This window comes from Fusarium subglutinans (assembly GCF_013396075.1).
Source record: "Fusarium subglutinans strain NRRL 66333 chromosome Unknown NRRL66333_c0000166, whole genome shotgun sequence".
Lineage (NCBI taxonomy): Eukaryota > Fungi > Ascomycota > Sordariomycetes > Hypocreales > Nectriaceae > Fusarium > Fusarium subglutinans.
Window position 1 is genome coordinate 31,803 of NW_023502229.1, and position 14,794 is coordinate 46,596.

Genomic DNA, 14,794 nt, shown 5'->3' on the forward strand with positions numbered 1-14,794 from the left:
CCAGAAAGTGACAGTGACGACGACGACGAAAATGTGAGACCCGACTCCAGCCGAGAATGGCTTCATTGTGAACTTATCGTTAATACTCTCCTTATTCCAGCAATTCCATCCTCTGCCTGCTTATGCTCAGTAGGCCTCAATCTTGTCGGTCAAAGAATCAACAACACATCAATTCTCTTTACAGAGGCACAAGCCAGTAAAAGAGAACAAGACCAAAAGACTCCGACCAATACAATCCTTCCCGACCCCGCCTCAATTCAAGCTCATCCCGCATCGTGCCACACGCTAACACTAAACGCCCACTCCCGCTCCATCCACAGCTTTCCCCACTTCACCATCAGAGCGTGTACCTTTACGCTTTTGGGCATTTTCTACAGGGAGATCATTCCCCAAGGTCCCCTTCTGTAGAGGCAGGTTTAGTCGGGCTCCAGGGCAGGCACCTGATCGCTGTTCGGCTTCTGTGCCGCTCCTCTCTCTGCCTGCTATGCACTCTGCGGGGGCGCACTCACACCCCCGCCCCACTGCTTCCACTGCCCTGTGTCTGAACTTCAAGGCTCGAGTCTCTCTGGGTATCGCCCATCGCCGCCATCCCAAGGGCGTCTTGTCGTTCGATCATGACCCCAGTTCGTCAAGGTACCTATTGTCCAAGTCCGGGGTTCTCGTTAGCCGGAGATGCACTGCACTGCACTACACTCGACGTAGCAACACATATAGAATAAGGTACACATTTCTCACTTGAAACAATTATCAGGAGAGACAACTTATAATAACTCTCGTCCGCTCTATTCTCCCCCCAACCGTTTTCCTGCTTCCTCCTCCCATCATTAGACTAGTTCAAGTACGGTTTACTATTACCGAGTTACATTTAACTTACCTTGCCTTACCTGCCAACCCTTGCCGAGTCCTAAACAGACACAACCCTTCATACAACCAACCAACCTTCTTCTCCTCCTCTTCCTCCTTCACCATGATGCGTGTTCCTCGACAAACCTTTTCCACTGCCGCCCGTATCCATCCCAACATTGTTCCTCACCTTCGTCCCCAGAAGAGAATGTCCTTTGGAAAGCTGTAAGTGTCATATACTCAGTGTCACACGACACCCACTGGATTGAATGCTGACCATCAATTACAGGGCCAAGCCCGTCGCGGCTGTTGTGGCTATTGGTTACGGAGCAAAGCTATCACTCGAAATGGCCCAAAGACGACGCATCGCTCAGATGGAAGCCATGGAGCGCGAGAATGCCGCATACCGAGAGCGAAATGAGGCTCTCATGAACATGTACGGTGATCGATCAAGTCTCGACGAACTCGAAAAGGCCGTTCAATATTACGAGAAACGATAAATGAATTCATCCAAGGACGAAACAAAGAAAAACAGAAAGAAAGAAAGAAAAAACACCAAAGTCGGGCTTTACAACGCCCTTCTCTCAATTCACAGGCTTGAAGCGACGCCGATACCTCACCTCCCCCGGAGATGTGTCGGAGTTTACTGGTACGGCTTTCACGACCACCTCAAGCCTTGAAATACTGCATTGGACCGGCGTTTAAAGGAATACCATCTTGCTTGGGATTATTGTTTGAAAGGACAATTCACCTGGTTGGCTTTCATCAGAGTCCAACATTTATCTCACGACCTAGCGACGGATTTGCTATATGAAAGGACTACACTACACTACAATACACTACTTGGGTATAGAAATATCCCATCTTACCTTACAGGTCACAACCATTCTCTCATTTACACACCTCATCTTATTGTTGTTCTTCCTCGATTACCTGTTTTGTGTGTCGTTCGCCCAGTCCCACATGCTCACGCCTTGAATTTTCACATTCAACTCAACCCAAAACGTCATGAGCCTCGCTGGATCACAGGCCGAGGTTTCCCGGCGGCTAATGAGCCCCGACCGATCCCTCAACCATCAGCACCCCCGAACGCCCCACTCCCGACGACTTAGCCGGTCCCTGGCCCGAAGAACCCCTATCAGCTCAGAGGAACACTTCCGAGGACTTTGTCTCTGACGTTGCCATTACGCGGTAATTGATGTCCATTACGTCCTCGTTTATCCCGGTGGTCATCTTCCGCGATTTCATGCGACGATGATACGAGAAGACTTTTTCGCCTTGGCAAGGCTATTGAGTTTTAAGCCGAGAAATACCTCACTCAGTTCAATGGATAAGAGAGTTGGTTTATTGCCGCGGAAGTGGTTGGATAAATCTGTATAAGAGAGTGTGTCAGGGATGGGCCTAAAGATTCTGCGAGTGAACAAACAATAAACAAGCAATAAAAACAGCATGTAAACTGAAAATCAACCAGAAAGCAAACTACCTAACTACTTATTAGTCAAATGTGAGGTTTGAGTTTAAAAATAAGGCACACCAATCACATCCCTTACCGGCTCGCCAATCTACTTATGCGAGGCCCCGATGTTGTTCAATCATGAGATACATCTCGACCACTGACCATGAAGCTCTGCAGAGCCAAGTACGGCGATACTAATTGAGCTTTTCGCGGGATATGTTACCATGAAATGTTCTTGAGGAGTCTCATTTCACCTGCTTACTAGCGACTGGTCACGCTACATCTACATGCATCCTTCGCAATAGTTCCAAATACCATCACTCATGGCATCATCATCACCCATGGCATCATTCATTATCATATCATATCAGCAATGGGGTATTCTTCGTCGCCAGAATCTTTCTGCATCTCGGATAGCCATAAATTTCTTTCCGAAGAGGCTCGTCCTCTTCTTCTCTCCTTGTCAAGGCTGTCATCCTAGGCAATGCCAGGACCAGCCCACTCCTTGCGTTTGAGTTTGCGGCCGGCCTGAAGCTCCTGGAGCTTGGTCGCGAAGCCGCGAGAAACATGGCAAATGAACTTGGGACGATCACGAAGGTCCTCCATGGTCTCAATCCAAGCCTTGTAGCTGACCCCCTCGCAAAAGTAGGTGATCATCCGGTCGCCAATCTCCACCTGGGAGCCGTGCTGCATGTTAAGGGCCTCGTAGCCATCGGCAAAGTCGCGCATGAGTAGTTTCTGCGTCCCTTGGTCGGCCTCAGTACGGTAGAGGGCGCGGTGCCCATTGCCGATGGCGACGTCAATGCAGCGGCCAATGAATTCACCCATGTTGGGGCTGATGAAGCGGTCGCACAGCTTGTAGACTTCGACATAGTCTCGCATAGGAGTCTTTATAGGTGCTGCCTCGGGATTCTGGGCAGGACGGGGATGCGCATGTGGTACAATAGAGGAGTGACTGTAGGCGACCCCAATGTAGAGACCTAGGTATCGCGGTTCGATGTCCTCGTCGTTGAATTCAACACCTCCCTTCTTGGCCTCGGCAAAGCGACCGTTGAGGCAGCTTTCGAAGTACTCCGAGTTTTTGGTCAGGACGTTCTTGGCAACTTGGAAAGTTTCGCCTTTCACCTTGAGCTCGACTAGCTGCTCATCATTCCTGTGCATGCATATAGGTCAGCGACTCTTATTCCCCAGCGCAAGATTTGATTCGCCTCTAAGCTTGAGGCGAAAGAGAAGCGCATACTTAAGAAGCCAGGAGGTGCGATAGTCCGTCAGAATGCCAGCAGACTGCTCATCGGCAGGGTCCTCCTTAGGACCAACACGGGTACGGGGTTTCTTTCGCGGAGGCGCCATGGCGATGCCAGGAGGAGTTGTTTTGCCTAAGAAGTGGGGTGTGTGAGTATCAACAGGGAATTCAGTCAAGTGCGCTTTCGCTTTGCAAGTGATGCAGAGAAGGTGAAGAGAGCAGAGTCTTGGTGTGAAGCAAGGTGTAGTTTGATGTTGCTAGCCATCGCTCGCAGCGATGTTCAAGTTGACTAAAGTCGAAATAATGTCAGTACATTGTAATTCTGCATTCTGCTTTTATTTCCAAAATACCTTCGTCGCCAAGTGAGTTCGTGATGTTGAGTTGTGGTTGCTAGGTCAGGTTGGTGGAAGAAAACAAACACAGCCTACAGGCACCGGGTCGGCACTGCTCATTCATCAGTACCTAGGTAAGGCGGCACCGAGTATGAAACTTGTCAATCTTTTACTCAGTCCATCAGGGTCTCCATTGGGTCGCCTTTATCAGAATATGCCTTATTAGGGAGCAGAGAACCTTGCCAGATCTTCGCTAAAGGTGTACATGAGGCCATGGTGATAATCTGCTGGTTGATATCCATTATTCAGTGAGGTAACCTATTCAAGAACGGCAGTAGATGCCGAAGCTTCAATAGAAGAGTGATATCGTGAAAAGAAACGCTGTGCGCTAGAATTGAAGGCACGGCAAGAGTTATAAGTGGGTTCCTCAAACCAGACACTGCTCGCCCCTGCCACCAGCTGCCGAGCAAAGATAAAGAGCAAAGAGCAAAGAGCCAACGCTGAGGTGGGATAAGACTTTTACTTGGCTCTTACTTTCCGAATCGTGACTTTCTCTTCATCGCCAAGTTCCCATCCAACCTTGTCCTTCTCTTTCAGTTCATCCCACTTGCGACCAGTAGCAAACTCCAAGAAGGGCAGGTCCACGTTGAAGTACGACCTTGAAAAGCATTTGAGGGTGTGAAGTCTCAAATCGTCGTCGGCCCACTCCATCAGCTTTAAGCAGTGTCGGCTGACTTGCTTCTTCGAGAACTGCCATGAGACATAGTCGTCGTGTGCCAGCGCCTTGAGTATCCGGTCCAGTTTCTTGTTCCTGATGTTGAAGTCTTGTCTGATGAAGTATGCCTCGGTCAGGTCCCTACGCCGACATGCGGCATCCAGCATGAAATAACCGGCAATTTCTTCGATCTCACTATGAACCATGGGTGTCCATACAGCCACGTATCGGAGAAGGTGTAGAATAGCCGGGTGATATGATTCAGGATGCTTGGCGAGAATGGACAGGCGGATAGAGAAGATGTATGCTTGGATCGAAAAGAGATCGGCTCTTTTCGTAGCCACCAAGCCCTCCCGAAGCTTTCTCAGTGCCATTAGGACATCCTGCAGAGATTTAGTATTGTCAGGATCCTCGATAGCTGCCAACATAGAAGTTGATGGTCCACTAGACGGTATGATAGAACGGAGGGCTTTCAGAGTGCCACTCAGAGCAGAGGACGGGGCAGCATTAGCGGGATCTGAGTCAGGAGTTTGGGGGGGGAAACTAGCATTTGTAGCTGAAATTTCAGGGGCTAGTGTTGAAGACGACGCTGCAGCAGAAGTTGCCGTGGAAGACGGTCTGTATCCAGGTGGAGGTCTGGTATATGGTGTTGCAGGACTTGGATCGACTGCTCTTATATCTAAAGCTTCGAAACTCCGTATAATTGAGTCCTTATCACCAGCTTCTGTGCAGAAAGCAAGGAAACGTGAAATGATCTGATTATAATACCACTCCTGGGTCTTGGGGTTGAGTAAGCTGTCTCTGGTCAGCCTGTCTGTCTCTCTTGTCTTGTGGGAAATGATCAATCTCGCATGTTAATAGATGATATTGACCGTCTAATACACACCTGTCATCACCCTTAGAAGGAAGACCAATACTTTGGAGCGGATCCTGCTCGACAGGTCTCAATCTCCCCCAGGGGCCTGATGGCATCCTGTTACCTCGACCTCGACGAACCATATCGTGCACAAATGAGCTGCCGTCGATGTCAGAAAAGAACTCCGATTGAAAACTCAATGCGCTAGGCCTCGAGGTTAAAGAACTGAGAGCCTTGTTGGCAGTGCGAAGAACAGAGTGTCATCGACTACAATAGAGGATGAATGAAGTCGGTTGCTGTGAAGACCGGAGGTTGACAGTGGGGTAGTTCTCAAGGACCCCGCGATCCACTGTTGGTTCCTGCGCCAGTCTCGACTTATCACAATGATGAGGGTGAAAAGCCAAAGGACTTGGTTGTGCCTTGAATAACCAGGGGTTGTTATTATTTCACGTGAGTAAGGACAAGGCTATCTAGGCAAGTACTAGGTAGGTAGAAAGACCAATCTAGCTAGGTATTTTCTCTCCTCCCTTGTCACACCGAAGACCCAAATGCAGGACGCTACGCACAGTATCAATCTTTCTTATACCGAAAAAGAGAAGAGCTACTTACTAGGTACAGATCGGTGGCTCAAGCAAATCTCTAATCAAAACCAAATTACTGAATTAAAAAGTGCTACTTCTAAAAGTCTTGCTATGTGCACATCCTTTTACGTGGGTATCATTATCGCTAGAAAGCCTTTCTTCCCATCTGCTTCCCTAGCCACCTCCAGCAATTCCAACACGTCATACATCCGCTTTCATTTTATCTTCTCATCCATGAATGCGGTCGGCTAGTGTCACCTTGTCCCAATTCTTGGGTCCCGCGGCCTCATACTTGCCAGACTTGGAGATGACTCGCCCAAGGCCCTGGTGGATCTCGGCCTGGAAAGGTCCGAATGGGCACTTCTCACCATCGATGCTGATATAGCCATCCTCTTGATCTCGAGGAATGATGCGGTAAGCTGAGATCTTCTTGTAGGTGACATGAGGGTTGTCAAACAGTTTCTCAGCTTCAACATCGAGAAGGACCTTGATAGCCGTTAAGAAAGGCAAGTCACCATCGATAGTGACGAGGTCCATCAAACCATCCGAGATGAGTGAGGCAGCGAAGAAGGGAGCATCGGGTGACATATAAGCCATCTATGGCAGTCAGTAATGTTCCAAATGCAAGGGTTACTTTGACTACTCACGTTACCGGCGTAGAATGTGCCAACCTTGTCATAGGGAATCAACTCCCATCCTTCAGGGAGATCATCCTGGATCGTGCCATACTTCAAGGGCGGCAAACCTGCATCTTCAGCTACGGGGTCTACATCAAGCTTCTTAGCAAGATGATTCAGGCTCGTAGAGCTCGCGTGATGCTTGTAATGAGCCTTGACATCGCCCTTATCTTCGATCTCCACCTTGACAGCCAGGTCAAAGGGATAACACTTCTTCTTGAACATGCGCTGAACGACACCAACCTCGAAACGCGCACTGCCCATCCATCGCATGTGCTCTGTGCCAAGATCACATTCGGCAATGAGGCCGAGCGTCTGGGACAGGAACGAAATAATGCGGTTGTGGCCACTAGTGACTGACACCAAATCCATCGGGGTCACGACACCCTTGATGATGGCAAGGGCAGCGAAAGAGGGTCGATGAGATCCGTACAAGTTGCAAGAAAATGCATTTCCTGATCCACAAGGGATATGGCTGACAGGCATCGTAGAAAGCGCTCTAGCAGCATCAGGTCGCTTAGCAAGACCGTTGAAAATCTCGTGTGGCGTTCCATCACCGGAACATGCCATGATAGTATCGTATTTGGACAAGTCGGCGTTTTGCGCCAGTTCAACGGCTTCTCCACCGTGCTTCAATATCACAGGGTCAATCTGCATCTTTGCGGCCTGGAAGAGCGGTTTCACCTCGGTCTCCCACTGCTTGATAGCACCGCCGGGACCGGAGTTTGGGTTGATCAGCACGTATGCGCGTTTCTGAGACTGCGCATCACCGTAGGCGCGTGTCATGAGGGTCTTGACGAAGATCTCGGCTGGTGTACCACTGGTCGACGCGTCGTCCTTGGCAAGTGTAAAAACCCATTTCTTAGGTTTGATCAATGTCTTCGAAGCGTGATGGGCGTAGTCGATTATGATTTGGTTGTTGGAGAGCTCAGCCCAGAGCACGTTGTAGAAGGGTATGCTATTGTTGGGAGCGGGTTCTGTAGAGAAGCATGATCAGTAGGTATTTCCTTATTATCTCAAATCACAGTTCTGAATGCTTACTGCCAGAGAAAGGAGCACATGAGGAGCGAGTTGACTTGTTTGCAACAGGGTCTGTCAATGATCAGTCGAGGACTTGGTGTGATTGTCTTCTCCAAAGGATCGCACCGTTGAGCTCCAGTTCTTCGATTCCAATGGTCAACTTCTTCTTATCCTCCAAGAGGAGCAACATTCCAACGCCTTGGTCCATTTTTCGATCAATTTCCGTGTTCATTAAAGCTGATGTCAGCTAGCAATGAGCTTATCGATTGTGGTTTATATCGAACACCTTAAAACGCTAAGGGGCAAAGTGCAAGGGTTAGGTAGTTCGATCGTCGCGATTATGATTAATTGATCGCGTACAGAAAGAAGCAACAGATTTGAAAAAGAAAATCGAGAAAATGAAGGACTGGGACAGCTCGCTCTGGTGACATAAAAAGGAAAGGAAAGACCAAAATCCAAAGCCTCTGATAACGAGCATGTGTTTTAGAATGTTTCCGCAAGGAATTTCTTCTTAGGATCAATCGGATTACGCGGATGCCCGTTGAACCTAGGCTGTTGATCTGCGGGGGGTCGCATCCGAGATTACTGACCTAAAGCCCCTGTAAATGCTTGCATTCGCGATGGGCGGGCACCTGCTGGCAGCTGACAGCTAGAACCAGTAGTGAGTGCCAACAGTGCCTGAGTCCCTGACGTGGTGGAGTGTGAGACTCGGCAGGGCTATTGTCAGTGCCAGGCGGTGCCGCGGTAAGACAGCCAGAGATACCTAGTCACCAACTCCACACTAGCTGTAGTATTCGGTGGCCGCGGAGCCACGAGATATCTTGAAGACGTCGATTTGACTTCGACACAAGGAACTGTTGGCCTTTAGTTAGAGGCTTACCTCAGATTTGTCATCACTTGTGATGTAACCAAGATCTCAGTTCCCCAGAGATAAATGGCTTCTTCTTGTTTAGCCAATGTACTCGACCAATGAGGCTGATAGCGGCATGCTTGTTCTACACGATGGATGGATGCTTTAACTTTTCCCCATGTTCCCAAAACTCCATTTCCCCGCCATCTTCGGAGTCATTCCTTGCGCCAGACTGTCCTTCCTTCTCCTTCCTTCCTTCCTTCCTTCCTTCCTTCCTTAACCTTTTTCTAACCTGAACTGGAACACCTCGGAAACGCAGCCTCGGTTACATGCATCTATCTATATGGCCAATGTCATTCAGTATCAGCATCTCATGTGCTGAACCCCCACAAACTTTTTAAGTATCAGCAAGTAAGAAAGTAAGAAACGCCCCTTTATGCGAGTCTCGTCACGTCAGGGAATTTCTTCTGGGCCGCCTTCTTGTATGCTTCCACCTGGGAACTCCTCCAGCCCTTGAGCACCTGAAGACCCTCGATGGCGTCCTCATAGGTCACATCAGGGATATCCAAGATGCCAGAGACGGCCTCCTCACTCTTAGCCTTATCCTGGTCCAGTACTCTCTGTGCCTTGATGGCGGAGAGAGCGTGTCTAGGGCTACCCTTGTTGGCAGCAAGGAACTCGTCGTTGAACTTGACGAGATCCGTGGAAGGATCCACGGCCTTGAACTCAGTCTGCAGCACCTCTAGAGCCTTGGGCTCAATGTCGGTCGCAGTCTTCAATAGTTGAGCGAACGCTACAGTATGTTCATGCACCCTGGGCGACTTGGGGTCAAGTGCTAGGGCAGCTGTGAGACAGCGTAAGGCGAGAACGTACTTCTCTAATAGAGGAACAGGTTAGTAAATAAATAGATAAAAACTTGGTAATCTATGGTATTAAACTTACTGCGACGCATATAGACCTCGAAGCCAGCGAATTGGGCGTTGATGTTCTTGGGGCTGAATTGTAGTAAGGGGTTAACAAACTTCATGGCATCCCCAAGAGGGTCTGTGGTTTCGGCGAGTTTCAGTCCGAATGGATCGTCGTCCTGCTTCTTGACTTCTCCATCCTTATCCTTGCCCTTGTTGGGGTCTTGCTTGGCTTGTAACTCGGCAGCCTCTTTTTCGAGGCGTTGCTGCTCCTTTCTAGCCTTCTTGGCAGCCTTCTTCTTGGCTAGAGCATCCTCAGCGTCCTCTCCGTCGGCGCCATTGACACCATTTGCGGATGGCTTATCGGCCAACTTGAGGTAAACTTCAATCGCGTCCAGAGCAGCTCTTGAGAAAAAGGGATGATCACGGACATGGTCTTCCCATCGCATCATGTCGATGTAGGCTCGGATCTGGCCCTTGCGCAGAGAGAAGCTGTGGAAATCGAACTGGTCCTCCTGCCACACCTCGAAGATGTTGAAGATTTGCTGGAATCGCTTGAGAGCAAGGGCAACATTGCCTTGTCGAACATATGCCTCGCCGTCTTCTGTCAAGAACCAGACACTCTGCATATCCAAAAGATCCGCCAAGGGACCACCAACAGTTTCTGCGCGAGTGAAAAGGCCGACTGTCTTGAGAGCCTTGTCGTTTTCGTTGTTGCGAAGCTGGTACTTGGCTGCCTTTGTGTTGATGTATCTATCCTTAAGATCGAGCTTCCTGGCTCGATCCATTGCCTTGGAGGCTTCTTGTATGTTTCCGCCATGCTTGATGATTCGTGCCTTGGTCATGGCAAAATCAACGCTCTTGGGGTCCTTTTCAATTGCCTTCTCGACGTACTCCATGGCTTTTGCCAAGTCGCGGCTGAGATGGTAGTTGTAGTGCTGTGCGAGGTAGTACAGTGCTGCGGCTTCTCCTTTATCCTTACTTTTCGAATCAGCACCCTGCGAGTTCAAATAGTTCTCGGCGAGTTCACGGAGGGTGTCCTTCTTGAATGAGTCGGAGTAAAGATGCTTCAGGTTAGCAAAGGTCGATGGCACTCCCTTGTTAAGCATCAACGTCAAGTAGGCCTCAGCAGCCTCCTTGAAGTCATCACCTATTATGAGTTAATACTGGTGGCTGGCTAGTGTCTTGGTCGGATTTACCTGACAAAAAGTCCAGCGGCAACCGGCGTGCAGCATCGCAACGAGGGAACTTCTCCGCATACTCGTCATAGATAGCCTTGCGAGCCTTGGAATCGTCCTCTGATACCTCCATGACCTCCAAGAGCTTCTGGTAGTATGCAGGGTGTTCCGAGTTGCGGTCAAGGAGAGCCCGGTAGGCCTTCGCAGCTTCCTCCTTCTTGTCCAACTTGTGAAGATACTCGGCGCGAGCCTCCATGACAGCCAACCGATCGAGATTTTGCTTGGCAGCCGTGTTGAGATGCTCGAGTGCACGCTCGTAGTCTCCTTGCTCCGCAATTAGAGAGTTCTTGTACATAATTGCTTCTGAGTGCTCGTTGTCGAATTTCGAGGGCTTCGCCTTCAAGGTTTCCTCATATGTATTCATGACCTTCTCGGCTTCAGCAGGGTTTCCTGAAAGGTGGTGAGCAATGGCGAGCGCAGTCCAGCTTTGGCGTATTTGAGGTCGGGCCTGGAGCATGGCGGTTCGACTTTGGATGTATCCTTGATAGTCGCGGCATTGGATTTGCAGAATAGCCAGATCGCGCTGAATTTGTGCTGACTCAGGCTCTAGTCGCAGAGCAAACTTGTACGCCTTGATGGCCTCCTCGAAATTCTTGTTTGCCCGGTGCAACAGGCCATACACGTGCCAGCAGATGTGCGACTTCATATCCATGGTTAAGGCTTCCTTTCCCAATGCAAAGGCTTCTTCCGTCTTGCCCTGGGAGTTCAAAATCAAGGCCTTCATCGCAGTGGTGTCTCCATGTTTTGGATGCTTCTTGAGAATAAGTTCGGCCGACTTGAGACCACGCTTATATTGCTTGTCCTCATAGTATCGAATAACGGAGCGGAAGAGCGAGGCCTCCTTGGAGGCAAGAGGTTGCGGCATCGTGATTATAGGTAACAGTTCTAGTCCTCGGACCGTAAAGAAGTCGTGAGCTAGTTAATTGTGGCCGGCGTCCGTTGTCGGCGAGAATTACAAGCTCCCAGCAGGATCGAATGAGGGGTGCGTGGGCGAGGGGGGGGAACGGTACAGAGAAGCTTTGACGAGACAAAAACCTCGCCAGGAGATGATGACAGGAGGGCAATGAAGGGTAAAGAGGCGGCTTCCCTGACCGGCGATTGTGGAGAAGATGTCGTGTAAAGCTGAAGGCGCTGCACCATACGACTTGGGTTCGAAATGATGTGGACAGGAATTGCTACGGTAGACCGGCAATTTCTCGGAGGCTGCCTGTGGTGGGTTGCTGAGTTATGAGGAGATGGTGGTTTTGGCGGGGCAGTTTAGGACCCATGACAGCATGGAAGCCTCATGAGAGTTGGCAGAGAATATGATATTCAACAAATAAATTCATAATTTATGAGAACAACTCAAGACTACGCAGAGAGTAAAAATTCATTGAGAAATTATCATTAAAACGGCTAATCCATTTTGGCATCTGGATAATCTTCTGGAACATAGTTAGGGCATGCTCCCAGAGATACTAAAACTTTAGACGTCTGTACTAAACGATGAAGAGATTTGGCTGAGTTAGGCATAAGATTAGGTAGTATGACTGTATGAAGAGTTTCTATTGCTTCTACACTTCATGGTGAAGATACTGAGGGAAATCAGCACAAGATTAGAGGGGCTCTTTGGGGTTTTTAGATTACTTTTATACAAAAGGCGTTAATATCGTACAGCAAGGCTCTATCCTATAGTCCTTCTCTTGCAGGTTTCGTACTCCAATGGCCGTTGGAGGATCTGAGTGGCGTTTCGTGATATCATAAATTATACATTCGTTTTCGAGTTCTCTGCCTTCCTCCATTTGCTGATTGTGTCCTCCCAGCTTTCGTAAGGGTCGCCCCCACATCGTTGCTGTACAACCTCCCACGTTCTCTGTCGTACGATACCCTCCACGCCTCTCTCTTGTCTTACAAGCGAAGCCAGGCGCTCGGTACGTGCTTCACGTGGGAAGAATCTACCGGAATACGGATCTAATCGTTCATCGACTGTTCTATCGCGGTCTTGTTCTTTCTCTAGCTCCCTAATGGTTCGATCCGGGTCATCAGGGTCCGGGCTTGCCGCTACGAGAGCGCAGTAATTTAGGACTTCAGTCCGGGTCTCCCATGAAGGAAATAGCACTTTCTCCTTGAAATCTAAGCATGACTGAGGATCAATCTGTTTTGAGTTTGGCCTTGGGAAGCGCTGCGATGTGGACGAGGGATCAAATCCGGATCGAGACGGCGTCACAAGTGCATTGAGATTCTGTGTGATTGAATCATCGATGGAAGATCTTGAAAGTCGAAGAAAGTCTGAAAAGAGAAGAAAAGAGTAAAACGGTCAGTCGGGTATACGAACAGCCGGTACTTTTGACTCGAACATACCTCGCAGAGTGCCATACGAGAAACAGAACTGTGGAGTAAGCTGAGGTTGTGTAGATGGTTGAGTCATGGTATTCTTTGGCCGCGAGGAGCTCTGTTTCTGAGCGTCCGGCGAACCCTTCCAGAGTACCCCAGCCAGAATGGGCGTATGTTTAAGTTCAGCTGATTAGAAATTCGAAATTGTTGCTAGCGCAGTAAGTCAAAAACGAGGCTCGTAACGGATCTGAAACAGGGTCGAGTCGAGTCGAGTCGCGTTAGTCGTAAGAAAAAAAATATCGTGAGTGATGGTTGGTTCCGTCTCGACTTCAGTGACGCAACTAAAGAGTTAGCCGGAGCTAAGGTCCGGCTGCTTGTATCCGGAAAGTTCGGATAAACGCTGACTCCGCTGACCACTGGATCCTTGCAGAGATCCCCCAGCTTGATCCTGGTAGTCCCGATCCATCACTGCACGACAGAAGCCCCCAGGCAATGATGATATCAAGAGAAAGTTTACGAGGGATTAGACTTTGAATGCGAGACATTCTAATTCAAGCTAGTTTCAATTATGGTTGCTCGTAGTCTCGAGAAGTATCTGAAGCTCTTTCTTCGAATCCGCAACTCTCACAGTTATCCTCCCTTCTTGTGTGGTTTCTGTTGGAAACAAGCTGACAGGCTTTTGATTTAGCTCATGGGGCTGAAACAGGCTGAGTGAGGGCAATTAATTGCTGAACTCTTGATGCACGTCCCGGGTCAAGGCTAGAGGCCAGGAACACGTGTGACGCCAAGGGGGGGGGGGGCATTTTCAGGGGGAGACACAGAATTTCACTCTTCAAATCCAGGGTCTGCATCTTCTGAATCAACCTACGACGAACTAATCGGCATTACTTTTTGCCCGCTGAAGCAAGTAGCCACCGCTGAATGGAGCCGCGCTACGCTACGTGTAAATGTGTGGACGGTTATCGCATATCTCACCAGGCAGACGGCTTTCCGGAGCTCCAATGTTGACGATGGATTGCGCGGGCAGACGAGGCGCCATTTAAGCATTGACATTCTAATACCATCGACGCCTCACCGTTTGGGCGTTGCGTACAATCCTCCGACGGGGCATTCCCTGAGCAGGGCTGATTGAGCATGATAACCAAGACTGCACTGGATCTTAGGTCCTCAACCCAACAGACTCGGTCACATTTCTTCAGTCAGGGATCTGTCTAGCGGCTTTACTTCCCCATAAGGCTAAAAAGGCTTCGAGACTCCGTAACTGCCAGATTGGATAAAAGACGCAAAGAGAGCGACTCACGAACCTGCAGATGCAGACGCCACCGTTGAGACCCATCTGCCGGCTCAAGCACCAAGACACCCTATTTGTCGCCGTTCTGGGTATTGATCAACTAATTCCCAGGCAGTTGGGTGGCTTGTCCCCTTATCCTTGACAGAGCGGTTGAGCTAGATCCAACGCCCAGGACAGGACAGGACCAACTGCCATGCACCTAACGCTAGGAATCACCATCCATGGATGGATGGATGTTGGCTTAATTACAGGCTACAGTAGGGCACGGCTTGCTTCCGGGCTAGAAGCCGACTCGCTCTGTTTCTTCAGAACCTCTTTAGCCTCTTGTGACATTGATCTGTGGATTGCCTGGTCTCAATATGTGACGACGGTGTGCAGCAAATATAGCCCGGGCCGTCGTCACTCTCTTGCGCTGAGTCGATTTGAGTTGAGGCTTCAACTCTTCCTTTTGCTTGCTTCGCTCTGCTTTGCTGC

At 49.5% G+C, this 14,794-nt stretch overlaps 6 protein-coding genes across 6 annotated transcripts; 1 reads left to right on the top strand and 5 right to left on the bottom strand.

The window, feature by feature from the left end:
• Positions 1–967: 967 nt before the first annotated feature.
• On the top strand, positions 968–1,343 carry FSUBG_10033 (uncharacterized protein; the record flags this gene model as incomplete). Its single annotated transcript, XM_036674571.1, has 2 exons — positions 968–1,068; positions 1,133–1,343. 2 exons carry the CDS (start codon positions 968–970, stop codon positions 1,341–1,343), a joined length of 312 nt encoding a protein of 103 aa, XP_036534464.1.
• Positions 1,344–2,776: 1,433 nt separating this feature from the next.
• On the bottom strand, positions 2,777–3,649 carry FSUBG_10034 (uncharacterized protein; the record flags this gene model as incomplete). The annotated part of the gene is made up of 2 exons (XM_036674572.1): positions 2,777–3,452; positions 3,540–3,649. 2 exons carry the CDS (start codon positions 3,647–3,649, stop codon positions 2,777–2,779), a joined length of 786 nt encoding a protein of 261 aa, XP_036534465.1.
• A 744-nt stretch (positions 3,650–4,393) lies between these two features.
• FSUBG_10035 (uncharacterized protein) lies at positions 4,394–5,561 on the bottom strand (the record flags this gene model as incomplete). The annotated part of the gene is made up of 2 exons (XM_036674573.1): positions 4,394–5,384; positions 5,476–5,561. 2 exons carry the CDS (start codon positions 5,559–5,561, stop codon positions 4,394–4,396), a joined length of 1,077 nt encoding a protein of 358 aa, XP_036534466.1.
• Positions 5,562–6,254: 693 nt separating this feature from the next.
• Positions 6,255–7,931, bottom strand: FSUBG_10036 (sphingosine kinase; the record flags this gene model as incomplete). The annotated part of the gene is made up of 4 exons (XM_036674574.1): positions 6,255–6,623; positions 6,674–7,680; positions 7,745–7,795; positions 7,850–7,931. The coding sequence occupies 4 exons, from the start codon at positions 7,929–7,931 to the stop codon at positions 6,255–6,257; spliced, it is 1,509 nt and encodes a 502-aa protein (XP_036534467.1).
• Positions 7,932–9,007: 1,076 nt separating this feature from the next.
• Positions 9,008–11,581, bottom strand: FSUBG_10037 (acetyltransferase; the record flags this gene model as incomplete). The annotated part of the gene is made up of 3 exons (XM_036674575.1): positions 9,008–9,450; positions 9,516–10,628; positions 10,678–11,581. The coding sequence occupies 3 exons, from the start codon at positions 11,579–11,581 to the stop codon at positions 9,008–9,010; spliced, it is 2,460 nt and encodes an 819-aa protein (XP_036534468.1).
• An 879-nt stretch (positions 11,582–12,460) lies between these two features.
• On the bottom strand, positions 12,461–13,123 carry FSUBG_10038 (caffeine-induced death 2; the record flags this gene model as incomplete). Its single annotated transcript, XM_036674576.1, has 2 exons — positions 12,461–12,984; positions 13,057–13,123. The coding sequence occupies 2 exons, from the start codon at positions 13,121–13,123 to the stop codon at positions 12,461–12,463; spliced, it is 591 nt and encodes a 196-aa protein (XP_036534469.1).
• Between the last annotated feature and the right edge of the window lie 1,671 nt (positions 13,124–14,794).